Raw genomic sequence first — 23,659 nt, 5'->3', positions numbered from 1 at the left:
TGAATATGACACAATTATCTTAATTTATGGAGCTTCCAATAATAGTATGAAAAAAATTCCCTGGTACGGTAACTGCATTCCATTCAAACCAATGCCATGGAAACAATTACTGTGAAGCATCAACTAACCAGGTAATTTAATACTAGGGAAAAGTTACATCGACTATATTTAGTTTGGGGGAAGATAGCTATAAATAATCCAAAATGATAGGAAAAAAAGAAAAATCATTCATATGTGGATGTTCTATATGAATGGAAACCTATATAAGCCTAATGGTTTTAGAATTTGAAACACTAAAAAAAAATGAAGTAGGAAATCACAGTTAATTAGACAGGAGAAGACTAATTTAGCACAGAGGCCTAAACTACCCCCTTTCAGTGTTTGTGGAATATGTTACACTAATTAGAGGAGAAAATCAAAACACCTCTTCAAAAGAGATTCTAGGCTGCATGAGAGGAGGAAAAACAGGCAGTGAATTTTGTCATTACATGACTTTATCATTTAATTTGCTTACCCATACTAATAAAGATTGGAATGTAACAAGTTGAGCAAATAATCTAACTATGGAAAATTCAGAATGTTGACTCGACATGTTTCTTCATTACCTTCTTTGCCTTCCTCTTTTTTTAGAGGGAGATGTGGTTCACACTGCTTGTGGGGGACTGATTTTTCTCCTAGAATCACAACCCTAAATCCAGTCTCAAGGCCACTTCCAGCTCCAGCTGCTTCATCTTTTAAAGCAATCTTTCCAAACTTTCTGGATCCTGACTGATTTTTGGTCACTGGCAGTGATTGGCAAGGATGATTCACATTAAAATTCCAATCCTTGGAACTTCTATAACTCTCATTTTTCAGAGAAGCACTGGTAGAATCCCAATCGGGTGCATCTGAAAAGGAAATATTGGAGTTTAATAGTACATTGGTTTTATCTACCTGACAAATTATTTGATTTTTTCACAGTATGTCACTTGAATTACCACCTGGCTTTATGACTTTATTTTGTTTACTTATGCTTCCTGTATTCTATCCCTTAGGTAACACGAGGAAAAAAAAAAACAACTGTTTTCTTTCTTTTATTCAGCCTATCCTCTTTTCCTTGGATTACCAGCTCTTACTCCCTCACCAAAATCTATCTCAGAGGGTAGTCCCAAAGAGGGGGAAAGGCTTTTCTCTTGTGATAACCTTTTAAAAATAACATGTACATTTGACTTTTCAAATTATTTAAAATGAGGAAATAGACTCTGAATGTGTGATTTTTAACTTGTGATTTATTTACAGAGAACTCTCAGGTGAGGAAACTCCCTGTAATAATATAGGCTGGTACCTTCTCTGCAAATTATAGTCTTAGAGAGTTGCCCAGGACATTTAGAGGCTAAGTGACTTGCCCAGGGTCACCTAGCCACTACGTGTCACAGATGAGATTTGAAACCATATCTTTGTGGCTTTGAGGCCAGCTCTGTAACCACCATGCTAAAATATTTTTCCACAGAAAATGCTTACAATTAGAATCCCTTCAGTGTCTGTATTTTTTAAAAGAAAAGAACCCCCATTTGTTCTGAGCACATTTGCATCATTTTTAAAAATATGAACTACTTTAATTTGACTGGAAGATAGCTTTTTTTCAGAAAAACCTAACTTTTTGAAGATTAATTTTTTAACTTTCAATATGCATTACAAATTTAGCATGAAAATGACAGTTTACAGAGTTTAAGTATTACTTTTTCCAATATGACGATGACTTTGATAGTAGTTTCAAAAAGTGAAAATAAAAGACAATAACGTATGAAAGGGATAAACACCAGAATATACAAAAAAAATTTAATTTTCTGGGTGTCTAATTACTAGAGTTATTTATATTCATTCATCAAACCCTTTCATCTGGCCTAACACTCTTCTGAAACTGCTTACTTCAAGGTTATCAATGGTATCTTAACTGCTAAATTTGATAGCCTTTTTCTCAGGTTCACCTTTCTTGACCTTACATAGAATTAGATACTATTGAAGTTCCTTGCCTCAAGGATAATCTCTTCTGATTGTATTTGTCAGTGATCTCATTCACTCTCATGATTTCACTGGGAAGTGGTCAGACCAGGTCTTACCAGACTATCTTTACCTTTTGACAGGGTTACTAGACTGACTCACCAGGGGATTATTGTCGTTATAGTTTACCTAAATTTCAGCAAAGCACTTGACAAATTCCCCTCATGTCACCTTTGTGGACAAAAATGACAAACACAAGTGAAAACACAAGACAGAAGAGATATAGAGAAATGTTTGTCAGAATTTGTTGGATTCTGTCTGACTATATGCTTAATATCAGTCAATATAGCAGCCATAAGAGGTGGATCAATTTTAGATTTCACTTAATGTCCAGAGAAAGGGAGATGTTAGTCTGGTTGACCCCTGCCTTGGCCAGACCACACCTGAATACTGTGCTTAGTTTTAGACACCGTATTTTAGGACTGGCTCCTGGACCTCTCACCTTGAATGTCCTCCTGAGCCTTCAAATTCAACATGAATAAGCCTGAACTCATCATTTCCTTTTCCTCCCTCCTCTACCTCTGAAGTCATCAGTCCTTTAATATTTCTTTTCTGTTAAAGACAGGCCATCTTCTCAGTCATCTGGGTCTATATCTTTGACACTTCTCATCCAAATATATATGTGTGTGTACGCAGACACATACATATCCAAAAGTTGCTAAGTCTGTTTGATTTTACCTCCATAAAATTTATTATTCTCTCCTTTTTCTTCATTCCCAAATCTACTTCACAAACTCATCAACTTTTACAGATTTTTGCAATAAATTACTAACTGGTCTTCTTATTTCTGATTCCTACCTCTTCCAGTCCATTCTACACAAAACAGCCAAGTAATCTTCTGAAGACACTTAACTAGGCCATTCTCTTGCTCTAAAGCCTTCTGTGGTACCCTACTGCCTCAGGTCAGGGGGCATCATATGAAACCTTCCTCAACCATTACCCTTTTTCATGCTCTTTCCCTACTCAAATTTCCTAGAGCACTTTTATCTCTTTCCCTTAACTCCTTTACTCTAGACCTTTTAACATACTTATCTGTTTATATGTTGTATCTTTCATTGAAAGCAAATTCCTTGAAGTAAAGAACTGTTTGTTTTTATCTTTGTATCCAAAAGTAAAACAGCAGATACTTGATATGCACATGATACATAACAGTTACTTAAAGTATGTTAACTTAAACTCGGAGAATACATACATAATTGGATTTATGCGCCTTCATGCAATATGAAAAAAAGCCAGGAAGTATAAAAATACAACTTGAAATACAGTGTTCAAAACATAAAAGCAAAATCCTGAAGACTACAGGTTACATTTTTTATGAGACGTAATTTTAAAATATTAACTTATTCTCATACTTGTAAAGAAGGGGAAAAAAGGAAAATACCATCAATGTCATCTGCATCATCCAAACCAAATCCTTCCATTATATCTGTAATATCTGGGGGGGGGAGGAAGAAAAAAATAAATGTGAATATTGAAAATTCTTTAAAATATACTTCTTTTCTTCCTAAATTATGGAATTATGAAACTTACTTGACTTTTTATTTCCCTTAACTCCTTTTTCTACTTCTTGGTTTGTGAAAGAATCTTTCATTTCAATACTGGGTTGAATGGGCTATGAAACAAGATAATTAAATAACAAGATAGTTATATTTAAAGTATTCAGTAAATATTGGATAATAAATCAAAAGTATTGATGTTATTACCTTCAAATGAGGATGTCTCTCAAGATAATCTGAAAAAAGAATAATAGGTTTATTATCAACTGTATTTAAAAAGTGTGATTCAATCACAACTTCATGCAAAATGAATAGGCTTGCTGGATCCCTTTATAGGATTTAAAGAATGAATGTTTTAATTTGGTATACTTCTTATTATGGCATTTGCATGACAGTAATTAGAATCAATTATTAGTACTTGAAATAAAACAAGAATATAGTTTTGGCACAACATGGAATTTACATTTCGAATAGATCAGATTTCAAGGGACTCAAATACACATGTGTACATATACCAATATATAAGCATTGCCACCAATGACACACACAAAAATTATCCTTTATAAGAGATGGATAATCAAGTTCCACAGGTTTAATTAGAAAGTTGATGCTCTCATGAAACAGTATATCTTCCAAGCAATGAGAGTGATTAATGCAATTATACCACAAGTGCTCCTAGTGTGGATGATTTCCTAATTAGTTATGTAATTTGCAAAATCAGGCAATATGTAAATAGTAAAGATAAAACAGAATTTAAAATAATCTATAAACCATATTCTTATCACAGAGCTAAAGGACTAGAAACAAATGTTCTGAATACATCCTCTTAGATGTACACTTATAGAATAATAGTTAATAATATATTTTCTTTTCTTTCCATACCTACGTTGCCTACTGGAATGTCTATACTTCTTGTATCCATTAGTTTATCCACCTTAAAGTTTCTTGATCCATTCATGAAAGAAGGTATATAAAATAAATCTAAGAAATGATATACAAAAACTTATTGAGTTATTTTAAAAATAAAAATTGTCTTAATCATCTCAATAACTAATTCAATGTTATTAATATATAAAAACAGATTTCAACATATGTAATTTAACATTAATGGAAAACAAAGCTATTTACATATTGACAATAAATCTCAGAAAATAAAACCTGAAGTTCTGAAAGCATCATATATTTTACAATATTAAATTAGTTTACTATACGTCAATCCAAAAAAGTCTTAATAGTTTACTACACTAAATTATAAAATCAGGTTTAGCATACATCAGTCCACAAAAGTATTAAGAAATTGTAAGAAGTTTTAAAATGGGTACTTCCAAAATGGCACCAAGCACATTGCTTTACCTCTTATTTATTCCATACACATCAGTAATAGCAGCACTATAATTAATTTCTGTGTAATTAATTTTACTCACCCAACTAAGCTAAAAAGGACATCAATTACAGTCCTTCTGTATAGAGAGAGAACAGACAATTTGCCTAATACATCTCTAACCTTAGCTCTCTTTTTCTTCTTTCAGGCACTGAGGAAGAAAACACTCCAATTACTATTGACAGCTGGAACACATGCGTTTAATTTCCAGTAGAGAGGGACAGCCTATGCAGCTAGAGGTGAGCAATGCTTGCTCTTATGTGTGTATTCTGTGTGGGCATCATTCAAAGCCTGGCAATAATGTGATGGGGTTTTTTTTTGCCTCAGGAACGAATGAAGAAGACTGTACCTAACTCAGGCAAGGTGGGGAGGGGAAGTCGGCCTCAATCTGTATCCCTTTCCAGAGAGCATCCAGACTACAGTCTAGACCAATGAACTCATGGGCCCATGGGGTAAAGTGAATATTTACATGTAATTCTTTTTGTTACTATTTAACATTTATTCTGTTTCCCTTTACGAAAAGTTCAGAAAGAACAATGGCTGTTGTGTTTAAGTTTAGTAAACCTTGGGATAGATTATAGTGTCATGTACATAGTAGCAGGTGCTCTATAACATTAGTTGATAATGTTTATAATAAGTATATCTTTAAAAGAAACCAACATATCAATATATTAGGAAATAACTGTCAGGAAGACTAGTAAAATCCAGGAAAGCTTCCTGGAGCTTACACCTGAGAAAGTTTCTAAAGGAAGAGAGAGATTTCAACAGATGGCATGAATGGACACATGGAAGTAACAGAGTAGGGCAATATACAGAATAATTAATAGAACAGTTTGGCTGAAAAATGACAGTGAAGATGAGCAGGGTGAATTAAGGCTGGTTAGAGTTCTACTGTCAAGGGCCTTAGAAGCCAGCACTCCTTCATCTCCTAAACATTTGCAGGCAGGTGAGTTTTTCTGCTGAGCTAATGGAAATTCTTTTTTTAAGTTTGTATTTTATTCTACGGCCACCTCATTTTAACATCCTTAGACTATATAACTGGCTGCCAATGTGCAGGAATATAAGCCAAAATTTGCCAAGAATGAAGAGAGCAAAAAGCATAATCTATTCTTAAATATATGAATTTGGGGAGGGGAGACATGTATATGTGTAAAAGTAAGTAATAAGAACTCACAGGATGGACTGAGGCCCTCATACCCTCTCTAGCAATTTATAAAAGCAAACGAGGCTTTCTCTTCCTGGTTCCAATGCAAACATATTCTACTCTCTATACTTCTGACTTCTTGTTGCCCACTCTTATTTCTTCTGTCACTATTTACTGTCATCAGCCTATGGAATCTCTTGCCCAAAGTTACAAGTGTCTGAACATAAACAGCTTTTAGTAAACAGATAATTAAGATTGTTAACAATGAAGGTTATAACACAATTTCTTCACTTTGCATGTTATCTCACAGACACAGGGAATAAATAACTGAAGGTTTCAGAGCCAGGGGATGAGAGACAGCAGTGAAGTTTGAGAGGCAGTGTGGATGGACAGCTGGCCCTGGAATGGGGAAGGCCTGAGCTTGAGTCCCACCTCTGACTTTGATATTGGCTGTGTGACCATTAAGAAATCACTTACCCTTTCAGTGCTCTAGTCAATTCTCTGAGACTCTAAGTTTCAGAGAAGGTGCTAACCTGCACTGGTAGAGGAAGTTTCCTCATACCAATAGAATTACAGGTCTAGCTTCTATCATCAAAAAGAATTATGTGACGTGGGCTTGTATTACAAGGAAAACATCTGTATAACCAACTCATTAAAGTGAAATGAAACTTACTCCATTCCCTAAAACTAACCACCATGCAAAGGCTGGACAACTATTAACAGAGACAATTACTAGAGCCAATCTGTCACTCCATATCAAACATAACTATTTCTCTTCTGTCTCTTTCCATTGAACTCTTCCATTCTCCTTCTAATGCTTATCTTCCATTTTTCTCCTATTATATTCCTTCCTTGTGTCCTCTTTTTCTGATTTTGCTCAGGAAGGCCTTCAGTGACTCTGCTTAGTCCTGTTAGTGGCACTAAGACTTCATGTACCTTCTTACCTTCTATATATTTGATGATAGAGTCACTTTCTGGCCCCCTCCCCTCCTCCTAGATACCACTTTTTTTTTTAAACAAACCTAACTACACATATAATGTAATCTTACCTTCACGTTGTCCCATTGAAATACTGTCTTTTATTGTCTGATTTGTGGATGCAGGTTTATGCCTGGCAGATCCTTTGGGGAGACTTTCAGTGGCACACTTATCAAATGAAAAGATCAACAACATAGTTAGCAAGCTCACTGTAGAAAGCAGTCCTGAGTGCTCTCTGCTGGTCAATTGAGAACTTCCCACTTAGAGAAGAATGAGAGTTCTACAATAAAATGTGTTTGTAAAACATTTTCTTCAAAAGAACAATCTCATGCTTACACTTTTCAAGTTCACTCTTCTGCCTTTTGTCTTTAGATAACACTGATAAATCTAGTGATGTAGGCTGGAGTATACTTTTTCATACAGAAATGGCTTACTTGTAACTAATTTTAACATTTTAAGTCAAGATATTATTGCTATGACAATTATAATATTTTATATTAAAATACTATTTTCCACACGCTAACAATATGGGAGAAGAAAATAACATTTGAGGCCAAATGTACAGTATATAATCCCCTTAGAAAAGGTGGTGCAGTCAATAAGAGTCCTGGGCTTGAAGTCAGGAAGATTCATTTTTATGAGTTCAAATCTAGCATCAGACACTTACTAGCTGTGTGACCTTGTTTGCCTCAGTTTCCTTATCTATAAAATGAGCTGGAGAAGGAAACTGACAAACCACTCCAGTACCTTTGCCAGGAAAACCCCAAATGGGGTCATGAAAAGTCAGACTCGACTGAAACTACGAAACAACAACAGTGCCTTGCACAGTGCAAAATGACTTAGTTTATCTATCTGTGACATTTATGACAGAATGACAGAAAACGTTAGCTTAATCACACCAACCATATCTATTGTACTCAACAATTCATTGTTGACTGTAGAGTACTCAATACAACTCGCACTTTCTCTAGGGGTCTCCCACACTTGGATTATTCTTTTTTTCTCTTCATTTAATTTCCTTCATTTTAATTTCCCATATGTCTAACACATATGATGGCCTCCAAACTTCTTGTGGATCACGATTTTTTAATTTTTCTGGTACCTGGTAATAACAGTCTCCACTCAACATTTTATATACACTAAAAAGCAGAAGCGTACTCACTACCCTTTTCTTGTCTTCACACTTCATACTTCTGCCTTTGATTATCTCCAACACAAAGCTGGGAGTTAATCCCTTCAACTCTGCCTATTTCAATTATAAGAGAGATTCTTATGTGACCCAGATTTCTGACCCCCTTTTGCCAGAAGACATGGAAAACCATCTGACTTTACTCTCAAGTTCCTAAAATTCTAGCAATCTATGAGAGAGCTCCATTTAAATGTTTCCTGAGAACTAATATATTAAAAAGTTACCTTAACCTGTCATCCTGTAAGCCCCCAAACCTTTCTAACTTCCTTGTCTCTAGCAGTGATATCTACCTTTTTCCAGGTTCTCAGCTTAAAAACTCAGTTATCTCCTTTGCTCTCTGTAGCCAAGTAATTGCTACATACTGTTGAATCTTTCTCTAAAATAAATAAGTTATTATTTAACTTTTCCTATTTCTACAATCGCTCCAGTATATTTCATCACCTTACACCTACTGAAATGACATTTTTTTGCCTATAATACACCTCTGCTTCAGTTAATCTTCCATACTGATCACAAAAAGCTTTCCTAAAACACAAAATTTCAAAATATTATTATACTGCATAAGAAATGACAGTGACTCCTTGATGCAAATCAAATCCCAAATTCTTTTTTTTTCCTTTTTCTATTCTCTTTAATTTAATATATTTAGTTTTCAGCATTGACTTTCAAAAGAGTTTGAATTACAAATTTTCTCCCCATTTCTACCCTCCCACCCACTCCAAGATGGCATATATTCTGGCTGTCCCATTCCCCAGTCAGCCCTCCATTCTGTCACCCCACTCCCCTCCCATCCCCTTTTCCCTTACTTTCTTATAGGGCAAGATAAATTTCTATGCCCTACTGCCTGTGTATCTTATTTCCTAGTTGCATGCAAAAACTTTTTTTTTGAACATCTGTTTTTAAAACTTTTGAGTTCCAAACTCTCTCCCCTCTTCCCTCCCCACTAACCCTCCCTAGGAAGGCAAGCAATTTAACATGGGCCACATGCGTATCATTAGGTAAAACCTTTCCACAACACTCATGTTGTGAAAGACTAACTGTATTTTGCTCCTTCCTAACCTACCCCCCTTTATTCAATTTTCTCCCTTGACCCTGTCCCTTTTCGAAAGTGTCTGTTTTTGATTATCTCTTCCCCCATCTGCCCTCCCTTCTATCGTCCCCCCAAATTCTAAAGTTAGTATTCAAGACCTCAACTCACACTATCTTATTTATAGAAAATAATTTATATTCCCTATTACAGGCCATCTGTTACAGACAAACCTCACTCCTTACATTCTTTGCAACCATCCTTATGTCCTTCTATCTATCCTCTCTTGGAATATTTTTCTCCTTCCTCTCTGCCAATCAAAATTTGCCCTTACGATTAAGTCCTGATTATTACCTTTTTCATGACTTTTTCCTGATTAGTCACGACTTACTCTGTCATTGCCCTTAGTATTGCCCTCGGTAGCTGTGTATACAAGTTGTGGAGAAGTTTGATAAAAGTCGGCCATAAAAATCACCTTATATGTACCTGTGTCCTATCTATCCAATCACTTAAAGTGTACTAAGTCTTTGTCTAAAGTCTCTTACTTTACTGGAATATATCTTAATACGTAAAAGAGCATATAGTACTGTGGCACTTGTTCACTCAATGACTGATTGACTAAATGAATGAATGACAGTTTGAAATTAGTAAAATGAATGAATGACAGTTTGAAATTAGTAAGGTATTAAGGGTGGAAAGTGCACGGCCTCAAAGTTAGGACCATTGGATTCTATTCTTGGCTCCTTCACTAACCAGCTGTGAGACCACAGGCAAGTTACCTGACTTCTCTGGGGTTCAGCTTCCTCATGTGTTAAATGAGTAGTTGGAGTAGATTATTGTTCTTTAAATAATTAATTTATTTTTCATTTTCAACATTCACTTCCATGAGATTTTGCGTTTCAAATTTTCTCCCCTCCCCCTCCTCCCCTTCCCCAAGACAGCATGCAATCTGGTATAGGCTCTACTTATACGTTCATATTAAATGTATTTTCACATGAGTCATGTTGTAAAGGAGAATTAAACTAATGGGAGGAACCACAAGAAAGAAGAAACAAAGCAAAACAACAAAAGAAAAGGAGAGCAAATAGTACGCTTTCATCTGCATTCAGACTCCAAAATTCTCTGGACTAGATTATGTCTAACTTCCCTTCCAGCTCTAAAATTCTTATTCTAATTCTACCTAGGCCATTGCAATGATTACTAAAGAAGCAAATATGAAATGTAATTTTAAAGGTGACAATTAATAATGAAGTTTCAAAATAACTTAAGAGAAGATACCTCTGAATCCCAAGGTGATTCTGCATCTTCTTCTTCCAATCCTAATGCTGACATCAAATCTATAAAATATAGGCAAAAAACCCCACATTAATAATTAGAATATGTGCTACTAAGAACATGAAAACTGTCGAAGTATCTTGTCATAATTGCTTCAGCAAAGATTTAACAAAAAGGACAACAGAAGAAAATTCCGGGAGACAAAAACAGAATAAGAGCAACATCTGGATTTAGGCACAATGGGCAAAGGAGGATCCATCAAAGAAAGAAGTTAGGGGCTAAAGAGATACTTTTATACAAGACTGTATAACAAACTTCTTTTTTGAAATACACAATAAAGGAGAAAGAGAAAGACTGTTTATATTTAACATACTTCAGTTAGGTCAATACACATTAAATTTGTAGGTTTATAATGGCATTTCACAGAAAAAGTTTTGTAAGCATATTCTACAATTTGAGGGGCAGCACAACACAGTGGATATGAGACCAGTTTTGGAATTAGGAAGACCTGGGTTCAAGTCCCATTTCTGGTATATTGGGTGTGTGACCGAGGCAAGACACTGAACTTCTAAGTGCCCCAGGTTACTCAGTAAGGCTATAAGCTGTAGAACATTTCTGCATTGGTAGAAATTTCCTCATTGGGAATTTCCTACAATGATGAAATCACGGGTCCTATCAAAACAATAACTTACCTTTTCTAACAGCACAATTCACTGATGTATTGTGAGCCTGAACTTCATTAGCAAGATTTGGAATTTCAGGAGATGTTTGCTCTCTAGTACCACTGTCAATTAATATACCATCTTCCTTTTCTTCCCCCTCTGATTCAGTTGATTCTTCCTATAATTAACAAGAATGAAATACAAAATGTCCCCCAAAACTTTTCTTTAATCTATTGCTAGCATGAATAATGAAAATCTATCTAACCTACTATAATTGCCTGATGTTGACGAACCTAACGATCAAATCATGCAAAGAATTAGATTTTCCCAATCACTTATTTTAGACATTTAATTTAAGGAAAAACTCTTCTCCATAAGTAGAAATATTAATTTACAGCATGACATATGCTGATGTTTTAATTCTTCCTTCAACACATTCAAGTACTAGGAACTGAGAAAAATAAATAGAATAAACGGTTCTTATACTCAAGTATTAATGTAGTAGAAAAGATAACATATCCTCTGAGTGCAGGGAAGAGCCATGAACTTCAAAACCTCCAATGAAGAAGGGATCCCAGCACAGACATCTCCTCATTTCTCCAGATGACTCTGGGATTTCTCCACCAGGTCCTAGGAATCTTAGGACTGGGAAAACCTCATCATCCTGCAAGATTCCATCAGCTTTGGTACTCTACTGAATCCCCACCCAATGCCCCCATGACTGGAGGAAAAGCCAGGAACTCCAAAGCTTCCATTGAAGGAGGAGATGGCACAGATGTCTCCTCATTTTACACTTTGCTACACTATTGGGGAGTGCTCTAACTTCTTCCCCACATCCCAGCACCAGGTAGCTTCCCCCAACCTCCAAATCACAGGTTTCCTTTGATGTTGTGGGTTGTCTTCCTCCACTAGATTTTAAGCTTCTTGATTAGACTTTAAGCTCCTTGAGGGCAGGGATTGCTGTTTTTTATATTTATCTCCCTGGCCCTTAGCACACTGCCAGGCACACAGCAGGTACTTAATCAACGTTTACTAAGATAAAAATATGAGAGAAAGAAGAATCTGTGAAATGTATTAAGGAATTACGAAGGGCTATAGGAATTTAGAAGGACCAGTGAAAACTTTATATAATTGGTATCGTTTGATTTGGGCCTTGAAAGATAGCTAGAATTTCCGGTGGCAAAAAATGAGGCAAGGAAACAGGGAACAGTGCAAGGAAAGGTACTGAAGGAGGAAAAGATCAAGGTACATTCAGGAAATGATGGGTAATCTAGCTTGACTGAAACAAAGATACATGAAGAGGAAATAGATTGAACTTTAGTTTCATTTAAAATACAAGTATTACAAATACTTCAAGTAGATTGATTAATAACACTGTCAGTTTTAAACTGACTTTTTCAATAGCTATGAGAAACTAAAGTTATTTGTGGATGCCTTAAATCCACAATTAAATTGTACAGTACATGATGGCTGGGACTGAGTCTTCTTTGTTTCTGAATTTCATATAACAAAATGCCTTGCATATAATAAAATTTTATAAATGTATGATAAATTGTTGAATTATAAGAATTCGGAATTATTATGACTGCTATTAAAATATAAAGGAGAAATTGGAAATGAAATGTTGGAATTTGAAATTACAACTTTTTTTGTCCCACTTCTGTATAAGGTCACAATACAAAGTGAGCTAATAACATATGGAAGAGAAATGAAAGTTTTGGAAATCAGATCTATTTTAAAAAAGGTTGGAAAGTGTAGGATTATAATAAAATTATTATTCAAATTCTGATTCATATTCCTCTATGTTAATTATTTCCTTAAACAATCAGTGTCCATCTGAAGAACAAAGACAGGTAAGCTTAAAATTGGTCACAATTAAAAGGATATTCCATTTCAGAATTTTACAACTCTTGAGGTTAAAATGATGAAGGTCTAATAAAAATATTCTGGAATCATTTTTTCTGAGTGTTTTAAAAATGGAATGTTAGGGATGATACATATGCATTCTAAATATGCACTTGAATCTTTCAAAGTTCCTTCTCTTTTTATAATTCTATTATTACTGGAAACTTTTTTTAGCTCATGATCAACCAAGAATTCCATTTTCATTCATTTTACACATTTAAGTAAATTATGTGGTAGAAAACAATTTTTTGAATGAATGAAAATAAATTATGGCCTAAAATATTTTTTCACCTATTCTTGTTCTATTTTACCTATGATAACAGAAAGACTAAGTTTTAGAACTTTAAAATTAAGGGGTTGAATGCACTAGGTAAGCGATAAGGTTCATTTTAGATCTTACTCTAGTACTTCCAAGAAAAATAGTTTGTTGATTAAACAAAATATTCTGTTATTTTTTACCTTAAGAGAAGTGGCATACAAGTTTGCATCTAAGATTCCATAAATAATCATAATTGACAGGAAATTCTGTAGGAATGTTCGTTACTTACTTTTCTTCAGCTATTTTACATTTAGCTTCATTTCTATCATATTTACTAGCATGAAGAGATTCTGTTGGTTACTCAAACCCTCTTTTTCCTTCATATTTTCAAAATCTTCCTCCTCTTGACTTTCTTCTTCATCCTCTGTATCTACATATTCTGATCCTTCCTCTCCATCTCTAGCACCCTGATCATCTTGACTGATTTCCTCCTCCTCTTCTTCACTCTTCTTCCTCTACCACTTCATCTTCATAATCTTCTAACTGTCCTTCCTCTTGGCTGTTTTCTAATTCTTCTTCCATCTGATGGTTCACACATGAATTGTCTGGATCTATCAATGTTTTATCTTCAATATATAAATTTCCCTCAGTTTTCTTTTGATGTGCCTATTGAGGACTTCCATTTCTAGAATCCTTGCCATCTTCATGAAGTTGGGATGAGCACGGGAGGAAAGGACAGAGGGTGAACACATATGGAAAGAAGGACAGGAACCATAGCCAATGTAATTACCTTGTTAATGCCCAGAAGAGCAGTCATCACCTGGGTAGACTTTGAAAAGGAGCCCAGAGAAGGATGAACAGGATGAGGGGAGCACTGGGCTTGGGATGAAGGCTTAGGAAGGGAATTTGTCATATCTTCTTTTTCCTTATGTGATTGATTGTGCCCAAGAAAAGTTCTATGTTCTGTACTGACAGTGTTACTCTTTCCATCTACTATATTAAAAAGAAATAAAGAGTACATGAACAAATTTATCATTTCAAGGCAAAGAATAATAATAATATGAGAGTGTAAATTCCTCAAATAGCTTACAGTTTTTCCTTATTTGCCGAGAAGCACTTATTATTTTGGTTAAGTTCACGTTGGGAGGTTCTGCCGAAAAAAAAAAAAAGGTGATAATAATAATTGAGTATCAATTTCCATAAAATGCTAGCATTTAACGGTTCACATTTCTCTGAGGTTTACTATTGTATTGTATATAATCTGATCATTATATAGAAAATAAAATCTTCTGCGGTATTTTTTTCACCAAAAATCGATATACCAAGTATAAGTTTATTCTTCAACAATCTGTCATATCATTGAAAAATACTAGGTTAGAAATTAGTATTTCGATATATCACCCAAATCACTAATTATAACAAAAGAAAGTTAAAGTCTCTTAGTTATTAGTTTTAGCTTCTTTATGTATTTTGGAATAGTAAAAAAATTGAGTTACTTCTTTTGTTAAAACTAAAGGAGGGAAGAGACACCTGGCTAAAGGTCTCAAGATTGGGGAAACTAGGGAAATGTTGGTGTCAGACTCGCTTTTTCTAGGTCTGGTTGCTGGGTTTACTGCTTGACACGTTCAGCAGGAAGAAATCAAAGGTTCCTGCTCGGAAGGGGCCACTAAACTGAAAAATATAGGCTATAAGAACTGCAGTTCACACAAGATCTTGAGTGCCTTCATTGTGCTACTGAGAAAAAGCTGAGATCTTGAGTTTAGGTCTTATATCTTCATCTAAGGACTAGAACTCCTGAATACATACTGACTATCCACTGCAAATTGTTGTATTGCTTGAATTTTTTGTGTTATATGTATGTATGCACTTGGAAGGACTGGGCTTTACCCTCTAGAAACTATCTGGGTCTAGGAAAAGCTATGAAGGTGATGGTGGATATTTTGTTATGTATTGTTTACTGCTTTTGAGTCAATGCCAAGAATCAGTATTATGTACACCTGACAAAAACCCTAAAAAAAATTCATTAAATTTTTTGTTTGTGTCATAGACCTCTTTGGCAGTCTAGTGAAACCTAGACCACTATTCAAAAAATTGTTTTTAAGTGCATGAAATAAAATATGTAATTTTAAGCAGGAAACCAATTAAAAATTAGAAAATCATGCAACCATTCTGACTAGGACCACTACACAGTTATGTTATATAACCTCAATTGGACCTTTACCGCTTGTAGACAATCCTAGCATACCTTATCAATTCACTATCCCACTCTCCACAGCTACTCTTCCATACCTTTTCATCTCCTCTCAAACTGTCCTTGGTTCCCTCTTCCCCCGTACTTTCAGCTGAGAAATTTGCTTCATATCTTACAGAAAAAATTGAGACCATCTGACATGAGCTCCCTCTTCTCCCCTCTTCTACATCTCTTATCACTAAGATGCCTTCTGCCACTATCTCCTTCGTCCCTATGTCACACGATGAAGTGGCCTTGCTCCTTACAAAGGCTGGGCCCTCTACTTGATCCCATCTCATCCCATCTCCTACAACAGAGTTGCCCCCTCTCTCATACTGACTCTAAAATTTATTTTTAATCTCTTCCATTTACTAGGTCATTCCCTATTGCCTACAAACATGTCCATGTCTCCCACATTCTGAAAAAAAACCCTCACTAAATCTTCCTATCCCTGTTATCACCTCTCTTCTGTCCTTTGTAGTGCCATAATTCATTGTCACCACATCATACTGCCTCCTTACTACAAGCTGCCAGAAGCGTATACATCATGTACCAAGTAACAGACATAATCAAAATGAAAATGGAACACAATATTTACAAAATAAAGAAATATGGGTCAAAATATTATCTACCAAATAAAAAGTACGTTCTACAAAAGTGGGAGATGGATATTTGAACAAATATAATGTACAGAGCACCAAGCCTGCTGTTGAGAAGATCTGAGTTCAATTTCTCCCTTAGACAATTACTAGCTGTGTGGCCCTGGGGGCAAGTCACTTAACCACTGTTTGCCTCAGTTTCCTCATTTGTAAAATGGGGATAATAACAGTACATACCTGTCAGGGTTGTTGTTTAGATCAAACAAGATGATGACTGTAATGTCCTTAGAACAGCACCTGACACGTGGTAAGTGCTATATAAGTATTAGCTATTATCATTACTTGCGTCTAGCCCCTTATTGATCCTGCCTATTCACTCACAAAAAAGGTCAATTCATCTAACTCATATTCTTATGTGTAAATTATTCTACTAAAGTCAATAGGAGATAAAAGGAGATGTTCCATCCCTAAGGAGCTATAAGATATTTAGACCAATAACTATAATATAAAACAGTGTGATAAATATGGGAAATGTGATGCAACTTAAGGTATTAATGGACATCAAAAGAGGGAGAGCTTATTTCCAAATAGGAAAGGAGAAAGAAATGGTATCAAAAAAGATTTCACGAAATAAGTAGCATTTGACCTAGGCCTTCATTTATACATTAATTTATGATTTATAGTGTAAAAAGACAAATGGTAGAGAAAGACATTTCAGAAGAAAGGAACTAGCTACATGAGTGAAAGTCTTGGAGGTTGGAGAGTACAAGGCATAGTCAGAGAAAAGTGAGTAGTAAAATTTCTATAGCACTTAGGATTCCTTTAGCCATTCCAGTTGTGGCCTTTAAGTCTGTTTGTCTCCCTAGCAGCTCCACAGAAGTGATGTCCTTTTAACAGGCTTGCCACCTCTTCTCAAGATACGCCAGTTTGCCTGGATGCCTCAAATTGGGAACTAGAAGATTCCTGACAAAATCTCAATGTGAGAAGCAGCTTTCTACCACTGTTGTCTACAAGAGTTCTAAGCAGAAACTACTCACCAGACCCTTGTGACTTCTTGTTGAGAAATTTCAAATACCACTTTCTGTCTTGACTTAGGACCTTGTCCCCTGTGACTAATCCCCACTCTGTGTACATACTCCTTGACTTGATAATCCCTGAGCACTTACATACATCTCCACAATTATAAGATGCGTATTTGTACTATAGATGTGTCTTAAAAGGCTTATTAGGAATCCATCCCAGGTGGCTAATATATAGTGCGGCCATATTGAAGAACATACCTTGCTCATTCTTCACTCATCTAACTACTATTTATTAACAGTTCTCTTAGGGAATTGTGGATAAGAAGTAGGTCTGGGAATACAAATATACTGGATTCAAGCGCTCCCTTTGTCACATACTGGTTTTGTGAGCCCAAGCAAGTCACTTAATCCCTCATGTTCCCAGGCAACTTTCTAACACACAAGTCGCCAATCTGCTTAATAAATAAATATACTAGGACAATGTTTAATAAACATAATTCTATGAAAGGTAATGAAGTAAAAACATGGGTTAATGTGATGGTGGGAATTGGTTAAATTGAAAATATGTTTTTTTTGGGGGGGGGCATGAGAATCAGCTTTCCCTGGGACAGAAATACCTATTGGAGAATGGACCATGTGAATTAATTAATTAAAAGAAATATTAACCTGCTATGAAGCCTACCTGCTTATAGAGTCTTCTAGGGAACTTTCTTCCACTACTGGAGAAAGTAAAGTACCATTAAAACATAAATACCAATACATGACATTAATATTAAAAGTATAATTTATGAAGCTTTGCTATTTTTGGGGACGTGACAAAGACCTGTGACACAAATGGAATTATGCTAGACATAAGTGTCTTAAGTATCAAGGCTCTGTGGGTAAAAAGAGATCTTCAAGTAGCATGTATCTGTCAGTGATCTGTTTACATTAGCCATTTCACAAGCACACTCTTCCACACTGACAGAGCACATAGCAGATATCATAAACAAGAGGTTTATGACATTACAGATTTAATTACAGGACATTACGGGATTAATCTGGGCTTTTTTATGTAGGCAGATTGAGAAACACCACATTTGTTTTACCTTTCTCACCACACACCTCATAGATGGAACGTTTGGAGCAATAGTACTGCCACATTGAGCACGACACGGCATGACCTGTTTGGTCCATTCTGTAAGTTGGGGGAGATCCTGAGACTGCTCTGTTTAGTATGATATAATATATTTCTAGCTCTTCTCCATAGGTAAGAGATTGAGAAATAATGTACCTTGCATAGACAGACCTCTACAATCCCTAGAAGGAAGCGGCTGATGAGTTGCAAACCAACATATTTTCTCTTTTCAAGCCTTCCTGGGGAGGGATGCTAAAAACAAAAACTTATGATGTACAAGGTACATGTGTTATTTCTTCTGACCTTCTCCCCCAAAATACAGTCTAAAGATAATCAGATGGGCAGTGAAATCAATACTTTTTATTTTCTATCAACCATCACAGTAGTCTAAGGGAAGCAATTAAAAAGTGACCACTTGCCCATTTCACTGGTTTTATTATTTGATTCATATAACCATTCTGAGACCTCCAATCCATCCAACAAGATGTTGCCAGATTTCTTTTGAACTAGATATGTTCAACCAGATATGAGATTTCATCTGTATGGAACTCCTAGTGAGAAAAATTACTTCCACTGATACAGACAGGCAATTTCTTTGCTAATTATAGTTTTAGAGAGTTAGTAACCTGAGGCAGTGAAAGGTTAAGCAACCTGTGTAGAGTCAACCAGCCAGTAGGTACCAGAAGTGGGTTTCAAACCCAGGACTTCTTGCTGTAAAGGCCAGCCCTCTATCCAGTCTTTCGAACTTGCTAAGATCTGCAGGAGTGTTCACTTTGTCTACACAAACTTTGGGAACTTAGGGTTACTGCTACACTCTGATGAATTTTTGAATAAAATGTCAGTACAGAGCATAATACATACTGAGTACTTATTAACTATTTTATTATGACTCTTACATTGTTTCTCCCCATTAAAATGTAATTAAGGTAAAAATGTTATGACATATTGCTAAAGATAAAATGGTCCTAGACTTTCCCAAAATGGAGGATCGGAAAAATTAGGCTAAATTTGTACAGAACAAAGTCTCTAGTTCTCCTCCCTACTTCGAGATGATGAGGAAAGATTTCACTGCGGTGGTTTTAAAAAGCGCAAAGCTTTAATACCCTCATAGCTGGAGAACTGGCACACTCCAGTCTCATCTCATATCACGGACAGGATTGGAAGAGGCATTTATGTTACGGGCAAGGTGAAACTGACACGATAAAGCAAAGCAGAAGAAGCATGCTTTGTGGGCTTGGACATCGCTACTTCTCCAGAGTCTCTCGTGGGACAGGATATCAAGCAACTTAGGTCCAATGGTTACACACCCATTCATTTTTTTTTTTTTAAATTAGAAAGCACCCAACCTACACTACATAATGATTGTATGAAAACTTCAGTATAGTTAGCTATTACATGGTCACGCTGAAAAGGGAAGAAACATCAGAGTAGTAATAGCAGGTTGATATTCCTTCCCTTTTTGTGGCACAGGCAATTAATGTGAACTAGAAACACAGACAAAATAAGACGGTTGGAAAACTATTTGATTACTTTAAGTATAAAAATACATATTACGGAGTGGAATTATAATAGTAATATGTCATATAATCAATATATTATCAATATAAACACGAGCAGAATTAACTCAATCCAATAATGAAAAATACAAGAAAATTACCAGCCAGCCTAGAAGTCTCCCACCGTCGCGATCTGTATTTGGACCCTTTCCTCAGAAAGCTAAATGACCTAGCACATGCGCACTCACCGTGCGTGACTACCTCCGGGCCCATGCGCGTGACCCGCAGATCGGACAAACGCATGCGCACTTTAGCTTCTCTCGCCGCGTTGCCAGGGCTACAACCGCCTCTAGGGTTGAATATAAGTTTCCTGTTCCAGTTTCCTGATCTCCTGCCTCCTGCCATTGCAGTTCCCCGCAGTGGAGGCAAGAGCTCGGAGAAGGTAAAGAGGCGAGTTCTCCCGACCGGCTCTGAAGCCGGTCGCCGGGATGAAAATGATTTTTAGGTTCCTCAGCAGGAGAGAAGTGTCCCCGTTTCCCGCCTCCTTCCCGCCTCGGAGGGACAGCGGGGTCCAACCCTCCGGCCCTAATGCCGGATACCTCATCAGGGTCAAAGACCTTGGGAAGATCCACAAAGCTGCCTCTATTGGAGATGTGGCGAAGGTGCAGCAGCTGCTGATAATCGGAAAGTCCGGCGTGAACGATCTGGATAAAGAGAACCGGTGAGAGGACGGTGGGGGAGAGAAGGGAAGGCTCCCCTAAAGCAGCCTAAGACCACTCTCCCCACCCCCCACCCCCCGCCCGTTCCTCCGCGTGTGTCCCTGGGCCTCCGCTGACCCTTGGAAAAGCTACTCCCCTCAGCACCTGGGACAGGGCAGCAGGTCAGGGTCAGGATCAGGGTCAGGCTTTGCCTCCCAGAGATTGGATGGCAAGCCCCGAAAGCTGGCGTCCCCTCAGCCTCCTGCCTGCCCATTGCTAATGAATGGGAAACGCCTTCATTTTACTCTTAGCCCGCGTCCTACTAACCTATTCTTTCTCAGTGGTGACGTGGGAGCAAACACTCCTCTCTTCTAGTGAAATGTCGTTTTGAGTCGTTTCACTTGTGTCCGTCCATCCATGACGGCATTTGGGGGATTTTCTTGGCACAGGTACGGGAATGGTGTGCCGTTTCCTTCTCCAGCTCCTTTTACAGATGAGGAGATTGAAGCAAACAGGGTTAAGTGACTTGCCCAGGGCCACATAACTAATAAGTGTCTGAGACCAGATCTGAATTCAGGAAGATGAGTCTTCCTGACTCCAGGCCCAGCGCTCCTATGCCCTGTGCCCCCTAGCTGCCCCATCTGGTGAAGTGTAGCCACGATATGTGGAGTGTAAAAGTGTCAAGGCAGTAAACTAATTTCTTCTTTTATTAAGCATTTTCTATATGTGTCAGGCACCCAGCCAACCACAACAGATACAAAGAAATGGGGGAGTGGGGGATTGTCCCTTAATTCTAGAAGGTCAGTCTAATGGGGGAGGTAATCTGCACGGGAGACTGAGGAGAGAATCTGATACTTAGGAGGACCAGGAAAGAGTGGCGTTGCAAAACCCAGAGAAAAGAGAGTATCAAGGAAAAGAGGGCTGTAGTTTGAAAGGCTTCAGAGAGGTCAAGTAGGATGAGAATTGAGAAAAGACCATTCCATTTGACACTTAAGAGAGCTTTAGTATCTTTGGAGAGTTTGGAAGCCAGACTGTAGAGTGTTGAAAGAAAATGACAGGACAGGAAGTGGAGACACTTGGTGTCAGTGGTCCTCTCATAGCATTTAGGCACAAAAGGCAAAAGAGATGTGGGATGGTGAGAGTGGGGACAGATTGATCAAGTGGAGGTTTTTGGGAATGGAGGAGATGATATAGGTATGTTTGTAGGCAAGCAGGGAACTAACCTGTAGGCAGGGGAAGATTGGAGATAAGGGAGAATAAGAATGATAGAGGGGGCCATCTGTTGGAGGAGATAAGATAGAATGGCATCACTTGTACATGTAGAGACATTTTCATGGGCAAGGAGAAGGTCACCTCTTCATGTGAGATGGGTGAAGGAGGAGATAGTGGCGGAAGGCATTTGGATGATGTTAGATGAGAAGGAGAGGGGAACAGGGAAGTCTCAGGTAATGGCCTCAATTTTTTCAATAAAATATGAGGCATGAGTTTTAGCTCAGAAGGCACAAAGTGAACCATAGGAGGTTTGAGAAGGGATAAAAAGGTTTGGAAGAGCTGCTGTGGTAAGTGGCATAGTGAATTAATTAGGGAGATAGAATATAAAAGGACTGCCTTAGAGCAGTGAGAGCCCAGTTGATTTTATGTAACATATATTTGTAGTGGGCCTAATAAACACAGTTCCATGGTTTTCTCCACCTTTATTGAGTAGAATGTGGTTAGCAGTAATGGCAGTAGATGATAGGAGTGATTCAAGGTTGAGACTTGGTAGGACACAATTGACTAGATGATAAGGGAGCAAGGGACTCAAGGGAAGACTGTAGATTTGAACAAACATGTTGAATGAATTGAATTGAATTCACCAAGGAGTCCACATGGAGGAAGGAGAGTGTAGCTACAAGAATTATGGCCTAAGATTAGATGTCTTAGTATAGGTGAAAAACAGTGTTTAGATTTACAAGGCAGAGGAAGAGATGGAATGACAATAGATTGTGATTAGATAAGAGAAATTTAGAATGTGCAAGTATGGCAGTGGTGCATTTGCGGGTGATCAAAGGTGTAACCATCTTTGGAAGTGGCTGAGATAGGATGAAGAAGAGGATCATAAGAAAAGAGGAACTGTGAAGTGAGGGAATATTAGCATGTATATTGAAATATTATGCACTGGAGAGGAGAGAAAGATTGTAAGATGACATTGGTGAAAACAGCTATGTATAAACAAGATGCCTACAAGATATATTGGGAGTAGTCCCACAGGGAAGGCACTAGTTTTAAGAGAGATCGAGAAAGACTTCTTGTAGGTGGAGAGACTTATCTGAGACTTGAAGGAAGCCAGGAGGTGGAAGTGAGGAGGAATAGCATTCTAGTCATGAAGACAGCTAGTGGAAACCCTTAGTGTTAGGAGATGGAGTGCTATGTGTGAAGAACAGTCTGTCAACAGATATTTATCAAGTGTTTGCTATGTAAGTGACACTGTGCTAAGAGCTGGGGATCCAAAAACTAGCAAAGACAGTCCCTGCTCTCAAGGCACTCAAGTTCTGATGGAGGAGACAACATGAAAACAGCTATGTAAAATCAAGATACTACATTCAGGATAATCTCAAAATAATCAACAAAGGAAGACAGCAACGCTAAGGGGGATTGGGTAAAGCTTTTTGTAGAAAGTAGGATTCTGGCTGGTACTGGAGCAAGGCTAGGTAGGACAAGAGATGGAGAGGAAAGGAAAGAACTCAGTATGTGGCAGGGATATCTAGTGAAAATGCCTGGAGTCAGGAGGTGGGAATGCTCTGTGCTAGGATCAGTAAAGAGTCAGTGTCTGCTCCATGCTTACTCCCTCACACCAAACTACTGGAAACAATAGGCCAATCTGTTGTACCCTGTTAGGGTCTTGACCAGCAAGTTGCCCTATCTCAGTACGCAATGATGAGGCAGGAGCCAAGATGGATATAACTCCGATTTATTGGCAGACATTATCCAGTTTTATAGGGTTTTGCACTACATAAGCAGAAGCAGGTGTTCAAGGGGATGAGAGCATGGGAAAAAAGAGATGTGCTTCAGTAATGTATTGTTGCACTTAGATTAGATGTAAGTAGCGATATCTGGTGGGAAGAATCTGGATTATTGTAAACTATGTTGCCTACAAGCGTA

The 23,659-nt window shown here is 37.3% G+C and overlaps 1 protein-coding gene across 1 annotated transcript in view; it reads right to left on the bottom strand.

Moving 5' to 3' along the window:
* The window catches only part of LOC118849922 (ankyrin repeat domain-containing protein 26-like), a 71,542-nt gene extending 57,038 nt beyond the window's left edge, over positions 1 to 14,504 (bottom strand). The window contains exons 1-9 of the mRNA XM_036759023.1: positions 14,447 to 14,504; positions 14,147 to 14,349; positions 11,223 to 11,370; positions 10,534 to 10,592; positions 7,111 to 7,207; positions 4,419 to 4,517; positions 3,744 to 3,772; positions 3,571 to 3,652; positions 3,422 to 3,466 (exon numbers count right to left, since the gene is read on the bottom strand). Of these exons, the coding sequence (XP_036614918.1) occupies positions 3,422 to 3,466; positions 3,571 to 3,652; positions 3,744 to 3,772; positions 4,419 to 4,517; positions 7,111 to 7,207; positions 10,534 to 10,592; positions 11,223 to 11,370; positions 14,147 to 14,269 (682 nt within the window). The 5' untranslated portion in view covers positions 14,270 to 14,349; positions 14,447 to 14,504. The remainder of the gene's footprint in view (positions 1 to 3,421; positions 3,467 to 3,570; positions 3,653 to 3,743; positions 3,773 to 4,418; positions 4,518 to 7,110; positions 7,208 to 10,533; positions 10,593 to 11,222; positions 11,371 to 14,146; positions 14,350 to 14,446) is intronic.
* Positions 14,505 to 23,659: the final 9,155 nt, after the last annotated feature.

The sequence above is a fragment of the Trichosurus vulpecula genome, chromosome 5 (genome assembly GCF_011100635.1).
Source record: "Trichosurus vulpecula isolate mTriVul1 chromosome 5, mTriVul1.pri, whole genome shotgun sequence".
Taxonomy (NCBI): domain Eukaryota; kingdom Metazoa; phylum Chordata; class Mammalia; order Diprotodontia; family Phalangeridae; genus Trichosurus; species Trichosurus vulpecula.
The sequence above is the reverse complement of the archived record's forward strand: the minus strand, read 5'-3'. Positions and strand labels throughout refer to the sequence as shown.